The sequence below is a fragment of the Austrofundulus limnaeus genome, unplaced genomic scaffold (genome assembly GCF_001266775.1).
Source record: "Austrofundulus limnaeus strain Quisiro unplaced genomic scaffold, Austrofundulus_limnaeus-1.0 Scaffold88, whole genome shotgun sequence".
NCBI classification, from domain to species: Eukaryota; Metazoa; Chordata; class Actinopteri; order Cyprinodontiformes; family Rivulidae; genus Austrofundulus; species Austrofundulus limnaeus.
Window position 1 is genome coordinate 887,304 of NW_013952490.1, and position 12,816 is coordinate 900,119.

General features: G+C 39.5%; 1 protein-coding gene across 3 annotated transcripts in view; it reads left to right on the forward strand.

Moving 5' to 3' along the window:
* Window positions 1-12,816, forward strand: part of ttc28 (tetratricopeptide repeat domain 28) — a 253,039-nt gene that overhangs the window by 204,398 nt on the left and 35,825 nt on the right. For all 3 annotated transcript variants that reach the window (XM_014012082.1, XM_014012083.1, XM_014012084.1), the window contains one exon: window positions 4,726-5,233. In XM_014012082.1, the coding sequence (XP_013867536.1) occupies window positions 4,726-5,233 (508 nt within the window). The remainder of the gene's footprint in view (window positions 1-4,725; window positions 5,234-12,816) is intronic.

Genomic DNA, 12,816 nt, shown 5'->3' on the forward strand with positions numbered 1-12,816 from the left:
GATAGATAGATAGATAGATAGATAGATAGATAGATAGATAGATAGATAGATAGATAGATAGATAGATAGATAGATAGATAGATAGATAGATACTGAGCCTAACATTTGACGATTGTCATTGTATGGAGCACAGTGAAATTACATTGAGATGTAGTAGCTGAGAGTAATCCTCAACTCATATCTGAAAACCTAACACAATCTTGTAAAATCCTCCCATATTGCATAAGATTGTTCATAAAGTAATTTACGAGGTTTGAACAAAACAGCTATGATTGCATCCTGTCTCACAATAAGATGATTTTATTGCCGTTGATGGTTGATCAAAACAAGCTATATGAGAGAAACATTATGGGCGTTTAAGAACATGTTTTAGTTAATAGATGACAAAGGGTTTTTAGATCCTTTAAACTTCTCAAAACGAGGGATGCACCCATATGAAAATTTCAGCCGATATCGATATCCAATGTAATTATTGCTGTTATTGCTGATAACCGATATTTACCGATATTACACAAACACACAATTTATATTATACATATACACAAAAACACACTTGGGTCTTTTTTTGATAGCATAAATAAATGACCAGACCTCTGACATGACTCCCTACTTCAGTTATTCCTGGTTATGCAGCATCAGTATCACTATCATGATCAAACAGATGCTGCTCAGCCAACCATCTCCCCTCCCAAAACAGAAACTCAAAGCTAAAAGTGGGAAGTCAATGTCTGACGTTAATATCGGCCCAGTTTTCTATATTGGACCGATACTGATATTCAAAAAAATTGCCAATATCGGCCAATACCGATATCAGTATCGATATATCGTGCATCCCTACTCAAAACCATTCTCTATTGGAGTTATCTTTTTTGTTTTACCATGCCCAAACAAAACTTGTTACATTTCTCAGATATAACCAAAATTTATTTTATCTGAGTACTCTGCTCTATCATATAATATGAGGTTTGTCTGCACTTTTACTTCATGGAAGCCTGTTAGTGCTTAGAAACTTGTGCCATTTAAGAGTGATTGAGGCTATGTGCTTTGGGGCACTTACACTGCAGCAGGAAATTTGATGATTCGTTCCCCCTACATCGGTGCCTTGACACAGTCTGTATTCTCAGGACTACAACCAGTTCTTTTACCCTCTTCTCAGAGTTTTCTCAGATGTACACCTTCAACCGTGAGGCTTTCCTGATTTATGTCCAGTAAATTCAGCTGGGCAGAAATGGGCTCTGGTTAAGTTGTAAAAGCATTTCAAGAACCAGGGAGAGAAATAGGAATATAGATGTCACATTCAGTAAGAAGTGGAAACACTTTATACTATTCCTTGAGTGTTGGTGGTTGCTTCCGTGTTTTCTTTGACACTGAGATATAAGATTTATTTGTTTGGAATCTTGACAATTTGTTTAAATGGTAACAGTGCAGGTTAAAAGCCCAACGTTTGTGTCAGTTCAGTGAACGTTAAGGTTGCTCCTGCCTTCGCAGTAATACAATTAAAACTGCTGTCCATCTCCTCTTTACAAGAGAGAACAGCTCCCCTGTCATATAATCCCATTACAGCTCTTGCCTAAAGTGAGAGAGGGGTGGGGGGTTGCCTGGTTTTCATGCAACATGCTGTTTGAACAGAGGGCAAAGCAGGATTTTTTTTACACCCTAATCTCTCAACCCCATCTGCTATCTTCCTTATTCTCACCCACACGTTAATCTGCTGTCTCTGATTTATGTTCTTATCTCACTTCAGGTTTTCCATGACTATGCATTAATACTGCATATTATATAAAAAAACTCTGAATAATTCAAAGTTTTCAGTTTAGATTTCTAAACCTTCTTGATCTTGTGAAACAGTTAACACAATGCACCCTTATTTATATAAAAATCATATTTATCTTCCATCCCTCTGGCCAGTCATATAGGTATTAAAAGAAGTGGGTATTTGTGTGTACACCTGCCCGTGTGTATATGTGTTTTCTTTCCTCGTTCAGAGGGAGATTCCACACCAATGTTTGGAACTTTCTTCAAAGCATAGGCTTTTCCTTTTACAAGTTTGCTCTGAATCCAACTGCTGAGATCACCATGACGGCCGAGCTCGTCCCCATAACCTGGGCCAGTCTGTGATGATAGCCTTGGATGTTTGGAGTACATCAAACCTCAGAGGTCCAAAGTGAAATAAGGAGGACTTTCAAAGACTTGGTCACACAGCTGCGAGGTGCGGCAAAACCACAGAAATCAACACAGCAGTGAAGCTGTGGGCAGCGCGCCTCTGTTCCAGGATAAGTAAAAGAAAAACACACATCAGGGGCTCTGAGTCACAGAACTCACACAGAACCACCAGCCCTGGACCTCAGGAGGAGCCCGGCTGTATGGCATACGGTGCTAATTCCACTGACATGTGCTTTGAATGTGTCGCCCAGTAAAAACATATAGTTGAGGTGGAGAAATCATAAAGCGGTGCCCTCATGAAAGCGCAGAGAATAATGTTATTGGAGCCGAGCATTCCTTTTCATCAACCTGTCATCTTCTGTCACCGTTCTCCATTCCTACTTTCTCCTTCCCAAAACTAGCCTAAATTTCTTCCCGAGACCCTTTGTACAGAATGTGTTTGCTCATTAGCGCCGGTGTTTTATCAACAGTTCAGAAATGGAGGGCGTTGGAATTAATCAAATCCCTGCACGTCCGGAGAAGGGCTCAACTCTGTAAACACAATCAAATCTGACTTTTCAGATAAAGTGAGTGTGAGGAGAAGGGGCTTGTGAGAAAGAAAACAGAGGAAAGATAAGTGCAAAAGAGAAACTGAAAATAAAAAAAATAAATAAATGAAGTCAGTTTGGTGGGAATTATGCATTCTGTTGAATTATTTTTCCACCAGACAAAAATTTTTGCAATAATGGAGGGGAGTCAAAATGAGCAGTGGCAATGGGGAACCGAGTCAGAGGGGAGCAATATTCATATGGTCCCAGTTGTCCTTCTCTGAGCCAAACACAGGGCGTCCTCGGTTACTGGCAGGGCTGGATCCTCATTATCTGCCCATCTTGGCTCCCATTTGAGGAGAAAATGCTGCGTTGCAGTCTCACTTTAGAGGGACACTGATCACAAGAACAACTCATCTCCACTAGATTGCACCCCTCCCCCCTTGCTTTCTCCCCCTACCGCCTGCCTCCCCACTGTGCTTGGTTGAAGGCAGACAGAGATGAGCAATGCTCTGTTTTCTGCTTAAAGAGTGGAAGTTTGAGTCGGAGAGATGGAGCGAAGCTTCAAAAGGCACATGTAATTGAGCAGCTCTAGATAGGCTATCTGGGAACATGAAACAGCAACAGTTGTGACGGAGGGTAATTGCCTCCCCGGGCTCATATAATGCCTTGTCGAGTCTTTAAACTTGAGCAAAACTGCTGGAAGTCCTTATGTCAGCAGGTAATTGGTTCCAGGCATCAGCAGCTATGTGAAATGAAGGAAAGATAGCTTTTTGTGTATTTCTGCATTTGGAGAAAGGATGAATGAAATATTCCAAGAGAAGATTTTGTCTTTATAAATGTTTTCAAGAGTGTCCAAACATCAAAACTTTATTTTCTTGTTCTTTAAGCAAAGTGAAAAAAATCTCCTTTTTTTAAATATACAGTATATTTTACCCATTGCCATAACGATGTGTTCTGTAAAATAATATATAATTATTAGTAAAGTTCAAATTGATGGGTTCTTTACAGGCTAATGCAAGTAGCAGTGAAACATTTTAGATAATGTGACAATAAAAGGACTTTCAAAAATGCCTATCTCCTGTAGAAGTTCCCTCCCTACTATTGCTGACTTTCAAATGTTAACATCCTGAAGCTATGCAAGAAAAGCAGTATTGTGGCCTTCCCTGGCAGGGTGTCTCACCTATCTGCTGGCCTCTCTCCAGCCCTCTTTCTGGCTGGTGAATGCAGAGTGGAACATTGGGAAGGATATGATTTATTATTTGCCCCTGCATGATTAATTGAACATCTGTTCATGCAAAGACAACTGACCCCCATTCCCAACTGTTTATCCTCCATATAACCAGGTAATAAGCCCGCATTGAACGTGTCACATGAGAGGTCAAGACTGCATTCCATGAACCCTCTGCGTTTCACTGTGTCCCTCACTGTTTTCAGGTTTAGTCCGTTTTCTCTGTGGTTTTGACTTTCTCAGATGGACTCCGGTTGAGAAAATGGAGGGTTGAGTGGATTACGATACACAGAATATTGCTCTGGATGTTTATAGCTTGAAAAGTCTTGTCTCCAGTCTGCTGCCCCCCACAGCTCTAGTGTGAAGCTGAAAGCTCCCTTCTCTCTCGCCTGATTAGCAAAGCCTTTGTTCCGTTTGTGGTGGCACGCCATGAGGCATGATTGCAGTGGGCAAACTGACTGCATTAAAGCCAGCCTGCTGCTGTGCTGATCTGCATCACACTTTACCCCCCTCCTTTCTCGGCACAGACAAAATCAAATCAGCTTTTGCTTGTTGTTTGGTCTCTGAACATTTGGCCTCCTTAGAGTCTTAGGAATTTATTTTTTTTTCTCCCTCACATTTGATGTACAGTTCTTCTGGTTAAAGGGACATTTTATTGAGTGTTTGAAATCTGTGATGCAGAGCCAACAAAATTACTTGTTGTTAATGGAATGTTTGTATAATTAATTAGGCCTTTTTTTCTGCATTTTATTACTTTACTTTCTTACTCATTGTGTGCCTGTTTTTCTACCTGTCTTTCTGTAGGCAGCTTCAATGGCGCTGAGCAGCTTGGGCCATGTATATACAGCCATTGGGGACTATCCAAACGCCCTCGCTAGCCACAAGCAGTGTGTCCTCCTGGCCAAGCAGTCCAAGGATCAGCTGTCGGAGGCTCGAGAGCTGGGAAACATGGGGGCAGTCTACATCGCCATGGGAGACTTTGATAATGCTGTACAGTGTCATGAACAACATTTAGGCATAGCCAAAGCCCTGGAAAATAAACGAGAGGAAGCTCGGGCATACAGCAACCTAGGCAGTGCCTACCACTACCATCGTAATTTTGATAAAGCTATGTCCTACCACACTCATGTTCTGGAGCTTGCCCAGGAGCTGGAAGAAAAATCCATTGAGATGAGAGCATACGCAGGGCTAGGTCACGCTGCACGCTGCATGCAAGACTTGGAGAGGGCCAAGCAGTACCATGAACAGCAGCTGTCCATCGCTGAAGGACTGAAGGACAGGGCTGCAGAGGGACGGGCCTCCTCCAATTTGGGTATGTATGAGGAATGCGTTGAGTTACAAGATGCTTGTTAACTAAATAGATCATGAATATCACACTTTTCACTGTAGAATAAAATATGATATGACATATTTCAGTTGCCTGTTTGGAAACTTTGTTTTAGACTCAGTGCTGTCTTAGTGGCTGCCTTCACAAAAAGATCTGCAAATTAATAAACTATTGAAATAATCCTAAACAATATATAGAGCTAGATACGTTGCACAATTACAAATTTTAAAAGCTGCAGTTTTCTTTAGTAGGTTCTTAGTCATCATTACTGAACTTTTACATCTATTAGCTCTATTCTGCATATCTTTACATAGTTAGAAATCAAAGTACAAGAATAAACTAGGGATGCACCGATATCAAAATTTCAGCCGTTATTGATATCCGATATACAGTAATTAATGCTGTTATTGCCGATAACCGATATTTACCGATATTACACAAACACACAAATTATATTAAACATATACACACAAACACACTTGGGTCTTTTTTTGATACCACAAATAAACAACCAGACCTCTGACATGGCTCCCCACTTCAGTTATTCCTGGCTACGCAGCATCAGTATCAATATCATGATCAAACAGATGCTGCTCAGCCAACCATCTCCCCTTCCAAAACAGAAACACAAAGCTAAAAGTGGGAAATCAATACTGGATTTTAATATCGGCCTAGTTTTACATTTCGGACCGATACCGATATTCTGTAAAAATGACCAATATCGGCTGATACCGATATGAATGCTGATATATCGTGCATCCCTAGAAAATACCATTGAAGGTGCACTGGCTTTGTCTCTCCAGCTGTATCCTAGAATAAAAAAACATACCATTATTTGTGGTACTATGCCTGTACTCTTCTAGGCTACCGCGAGCAACGTAGTCAGTGTATCTTTTTATAGACGTTTCTGTATAGAGTCCCAGGGTACTACAATTCATTCTAACTGAAGTGGAGTCTGATGTAAGGTACAACCTGCACATCACCAGTCCTTCCAAGTCCTGTCACCAAAAGACAATCACACATGCTAACACCAGTGTCAATTTAGAATCACATTTGTACTACCATACAGGTTTTTGAGCTTTCTAAGGAAGTAAGACCACTCAGGGACAGAGAAAACATGCAACAGTCACACAAAAAGCCCATCATGTAGGCCCTGCGATGTAGTTCAACATGAAATAATACTTGCTTCCTTCCAACACATTGTCTTGATGCCAATAAAATGTCAAAAACTGGTGTGCAATGGTGTAAAAAAAGCTTTACATCTGTGGAGAGTGTTAGAGAAACAAGAGAAACATGCTGTAAAGATATTGCTACTTGAAGTATTCTAAGAAGATTAGAAATTATAAAATCCATTTTCCAGCACCTTCTGTATTTTAAAAGTTCTGGCAGAATTTGAGTTTAATTTACAATGAATGGGTGATGGGAGCCTGCTGCTGGAATTCTTTCCTTTGTCTGATTTGTTTTCTAAAAGGTTATTACTCCATCTTTTGAACTGAAAGAAAATAAAATTGGCCATTGTACCTAATATTCTACAAAGCCTATTTTTGTTTTAGTTTTTTTAGTTTACACTAGAAACCACGGGTCACATTTCAGGGACATATGACTAATTTGGATATCACTGCAATTTAGATGTCTGATTATTGAGATTCCAGATTCATGACAATTTCCATCCATAGTCCACTTCAGACAAGCAGAGTTTAACTGGATGTTTGTCTTTTTGTGATAAAACTCTTGGATCACTGCTCTTGAGGACGGTGTGAAAGTCGAAGTCTAGCGGCACGTCCTCAGAAACATTAAAACTTAATGAATCATAAAAACATGCAGACGGGAAGTAACTCACTTTTGATGCATTATGAACTTCCTTTAAAGTTTGCCAACTTGGACTTAGCTTGCAGTAAGACAAAGCAAGAGAAGTGCCTGAGGTTGAATAACATTAAGGGATGTCCCATGCTGATCTCAAGTATTGGATCAGGGTCCCAGTTGGTCCCATTTGATTGACTGATATCAGAGTAGCTGACCTCTTTCTGCTCCTGATCTCTGCTGTTAATCTGCTCTCTGTAGTTTTACTTCAGCTGTTGTACATGTTGGGCTGTATTGTTTGAACATACAGTATGAATTAATGAAACCTTATTGATCCCATGAAGGGAAATTACAGTACATCTCCAGAATGAAAGTGTTTTTAAAATACAAAATGAGAGAAGTTTAGTAGTATCTTACCACATTTTTTAATTCAAGTATTTCTTGTGACAATACCGGTAGAGATTTATTCGATATCAACAATTTCAGTTCAGTTAGATAAATAAAGCCTAAACACTCAGTTGAGTAAACATCACCCAGCTCTTAAAACTAGAACAGCTAAGTAACTAAAGGGAACTTTAAAAAACAAAGGTTTACACAGGTCAGCGATAGGGCAAAACTGATAACAGATAAAAGTGACTGAATTTATCAATCTGGGTGATCAGTGTGTTGCTGTGGTGCTAAAAAATAGCTTCATTGTCATTCTAGGCTGTTGGAGACACAGTATATCCTACCTTCCCAATACTAATAATACATTCACCTGAAATAAATTGTTAGGGAATCTTGTGTTTCTATAACAGCAGGGGTCTCGTAGGATTAAAAAAAGTGTCTTATTTTGGATTTTCACTATACTGTGAGATATTTTAGCAGTTTCTCAATATTTAGTTCAGCAATTACAACCAGAGCTGGAAGACTTATGATAGCTATTAAGATGGTGGTAAACCAGACTCTAATGGACAACTAAGAGGCATGATGGCCTCCTCCAAATGAATTATTCCTTAACCCAGCGTCTAAAATTGTACAGGCAGAATGTAGGGTTAATCGGCCAAACATAAATTGAAGCCGCGCTTTGCCCCGCCTGATGGGTTCACATCCTGGGTTGCTCTTGGCTACAACACACACCTAAATCCAAGCTGGTGACTGGTTGTCATAAATTAGGTTGCACTAGTAGTGAGAACATTTTATGATTCTTCAGTACATGTGAGCTTTTTTTTTTTTTTTAACGATTGGGCACTCTGTGTCAGGCGGCGAATTTATTCCTGCTCTGTATGTGCTGTGATTGCATGAGAGAGTACGAGAGCACTTTTATTCATCATAAACTTTAATATTACAGTTCTACTAGTCATGACAGAGTAATGACAGTGTGGCTGATTTAGTATCAAAGGCCGTCAACTGGCAACTGAGCACATGTTGAATGAGTGGGTGGTGGCAATGAGGCCTGTTGATCCACGGGGACAAACTGGACGATCATGTGGCCACAGTAACACAACATCTAAGGAAGCGTGTTGCCCATCTCAGCGCCACCTAAACTGTTAGTGCTTCCCCCGCTTCACTTTTTGATGCCTACTTCTCTCACTCCGTCTATCCCCCTCACCCCCACAGATTCTAATCTGCAGCTGTCAAGCTCCCAGTAATTGAAACTGACTTGATGAATCGCTTAATTACCTTTAATAGCTGATTCGAGAGGAACTGAATAATGAAGATAACAGAGAATGAAGTAGAGGTTGTGAAGCACCAGTCTGTAATTGGCCCATTGTTGTTGTTTTTGTTTACTGCGGAAGGGCGTCAGCTGCGCCCGCGGGTCTGCTCATCACGAGCAGATACAGGCTAGAACTTAACAGGATGTTGTCTCTGGCTTCAACAAAATAACGCACAAAGACGGTTGAGTGAAGACTAACAAGCAGTCATGAAAGGAGAAAACACTGCAAGAAATGGGAAGGAAAAAGTTAGAGAAACAGGAAAGCACTAACTTTTATTATGCCCTCTCAGCTTGTCGTTCTAGTTGCATGCAGTGTGGGTGGAGCAGTAACTGACATGGCTCCTAGGTGCAGTTGTGTGGAGATTGCAATGCTTTACCATGATGCCCAGCGGTACCAGCAGCTCTGGCTCAGCACACTCTGACCTATAAAGGATATGAAAATGTTGCATTCCAGCCCCATTTATTATTCATTAATTGGCTAACTTACCCCCTAGTCAGCAATATTTAATATCCAAGACAGGACTGAAGCCAGGGGGTTCCATGTAGTTCAGATTTCTGGTATTCACAAAACACTATTATTTCCTCCTGCATTTCACTTCAAAGAGACTTTAAAAAGCTGGTTTTGGAAAGGTTTATGTTGATGATATTATGTACTTGCTATCCTCACACATTCGAACTTAACCATACGTCTGGAAGAAGTCGCATAAAAGGTCAACTCCATCAGCTAGAAAACCTGGAGGCAAAAGTCCTAATTAAGTTTTTTTTCCTCTCTCTCTCTCTTTCTTTTCCTTTTATCCAGAATCCCCAGGGGCTGCTTTCTGCTGATGTTTACAAAAAAAAACAAAAAAACAAAAGGAAAACACAAATGAACTCAGAATCAGACAATATGTAATGAGATGCTTTGCATTTAGATATTCTTTTTATTTTTCAAACTGGGAAATAACTTACTGTATATTGAAATATTTTCTAATCTTGCATGGAAAAACTCCTTGTGCATTTTTTTTACATCATGGCTTTTATGATTTGCAAGTCATGAGAGAATGAGATCTGGAATATATTCAGAGAATTTGTTGCATAATACAGCTCCTATTAGACATCTGAATTACAGGGTTTGGAATATGTGTTTTCCTTGGTGACGTGTTGTAAGTTACATTAAAATGCAGTAACACTGCCCCTGAAATTGTGAACTCCCCACCATATGATTATTAAAGCAATGTTGCTTTTCAAGTGAGTGCTACAAAACCGTTAAGCGCACAGAAGGAAAGTTCGGGTTTATGTAGAATTTGATATACAGTACTCCTGGTATCATGATATTTATACCATAAGGTACGACTTCAGATTAACCCAAGTAGTGATTCAGGGTTCTCTGACTCCTCAGCACTACTTCGGCGACATCCCCCATCTGCGTGTCTTACTATTTCAGAGACAGAACCCTGGTACAGTTTTACAACCGACTCACTGCAGGAGAAGACATAATGACTGTAAGAACTTGTTCCTCACTGAATCATTGCTAGTATCCATGCCTGAGGGGGTGCCGCATCCTATTGGCATAGAACTACCACTGTGCCCATAGTGTCAACTTTGCTTTTCATTTTTAGAATTGTAATCATGACCTTAAACACGTGAACATGTCCAATTTTATTTCACTTTTACCACTCTGAATTCTTAAACTTTTTTTTAGTTTCTGAGTATAAAAAGCCATATTGATGAAGACAAGATGAGTGTTCAATGTATAATATTCCAGTATTATATGTCAGTGTTGGGCGGTATTGATCGTTTTCATACTGACATATTATCTTTAGATAATATTGTGGTATAGGGTATAGGGATGGAAAGGGGCAGGGTGTGGATAGTGTCTGGTCTGTGGCATGTTGAGTTACTTTCTCCATTGCCTAAAAATAGTACGACTATGTTCAGAAAAACAAAACAAAACAAAATGTGGCGTATACTATTTTTGTTGGGTTTTATGTGGCCTATCAACACAGTTTAAAAACTAGCATATAGTCTCTACTTTGACACAAATTGAAACAGTCTTAGAGAATGTGGATCTTTCTGGCTAGAGGGATTTAAATAGGTCATGTAGTGTTAATATAATGTGATAGTTTAAAAATACTGTTACCATATTTAATATAGAGGTGTACCACAATATCAGCATACCGCCCAAGCTTAACAAATGTACAGTATATATTTTAGTTACTGCTGTAACATCTTTATCACTGCATTGTGGTTGTTTGGAAATAAATCCAGTCATTTCATTTTTTTTTTTTCGTACTGCCCACAGCTAGAGCAGAGCACAGACAGGGACCAGACTTGCCTGGAGCACTGAAGAATAGAGATTATTCTGTTTTGTTCCTAAGCCTCTGGAAACAGCAGTGAGTCTAGATGTATTATTAGTCTGACTAGGAAAGGGAGCCTGAGAGACCTGAGTTTACAGTGGAATTTAGGGAGCTTAGTCATTGAGACAGGATGAATGAAGGAGTCATGCTAGGAAAAGGAGACAGTTATAGTAGGTAGGAGTTAACACAAAAAGTGCACTTTTCTGAGGTTGTTGACATCCTCAGCTTCCAATAGAAACTATGAAAAACCAGTTGACCTGCAGAGGTAGGAAGTGGGCAAAGGGAACAGTGGTTGGATAAGATGAGATGTTGGTGAAATTCTTCTGATGTTACTCGATTTTTAAAATATTTTTCACGTCAGAGGATCTCCCTAGCCAGGCTTCAACTTTCTGTTTGTTGGAAAAGGAGCAGACGCTCAGCACTTTCCCTCTGTCTTGGCCTCCATAATCTCAGGATGATAATTTCTGGGGACCGAGCCAGAAACTGGACTTGAGGCACTTTTAATGTTGACTTTCAGTCTTTATCAATACATAGGTGGAGCTCACCTTATGCAGCTTTTATTCTGCTCGCTGCAGAGCTATTAAATGAACCAAAAAGAGCCGCACTATTCTTCTAAACTAAGCAACGGTGCCCTTTTTCTCCGAGCATCTGCAAAATCAGCATGAAATACAATCTGCAGGGGATGGCGCAGTGCAACAAAAAGTTCAGACTGAACATTTTTCTTTAGGTGGAATCAGATATTGTGAGTGTGGACAACAGCGATTGGTGGTTTAGTGAGCAGAAGGAAGGGTGAAGGTCAGTAAGAGTCAGAAGGACAGCATATCAGCTGGATGACTCTGCGTGTTGCCACTGGCAGACCACCCACTGAGCAATCAACCATTTATCCACACACTGCCCTCTTTTAATCTTCCTCTTTCCTGTCTCTCTGTCAGTCAGACGGCAGGAGATGTCTGCGTCTGCAAGTGAATATTTGATACCTTAAGCCCTGACCCCTTCCAGCTCTGCCCATTTCTCCCTGCAGCTTTAGCTTCACTGCCTCAACTAGCAGATAAAAACATTCACTATTGAGCTGTAAATGTTTCTAAGCTGCAACTCAGACACTTCAAATCTTAGGCTTATGAAGTCTTTCAGCTTTAACTTGATTTGAAATCTTATTTCAGTGTTTTTCACTCTGATCTACAGATCCATTCATCTTGGCTCCATAAAGGAAATAAAAGAGCATTTCATTTGACATTTAATGTTTGATTTTATTCTGTGTGGAAGAAGAGCTGAATTAATGTTTAAAGAATGGATTTTTTTATTTACTTAATCAAAGCCAGCGCAGCTGTTTGGGTAAAAATAAATAAATAAATAAATAAATACATTCTAAATATGCATGACTTTTTCAATTTCTTTGAGAGATTGGAAATAAGATTTCTTAGTAATATCAAATAATTTGTTTTCTGGAATTAGAAAAGATAATTAAATGTACAACACAATTTATACTAGCTTTGATAGCATAAATATGAAGACTGTCTGTCCTCACTGGAACTTAAAAATGTTAATAATCAACCAATTTTATCTATGTCATCCTTATTGAGTTAAATAAGCGTTAACATTTCAACTCGCACCCGTTTACGCTTATGAAAAAATATATATAATAATGTAAATGTTAATGTTATAGGAGTTGGACTTTAGGCTTTATTTCTCATTTATCTCCATCACAGTATCTCTGTTGTGCCAATATATATATATAT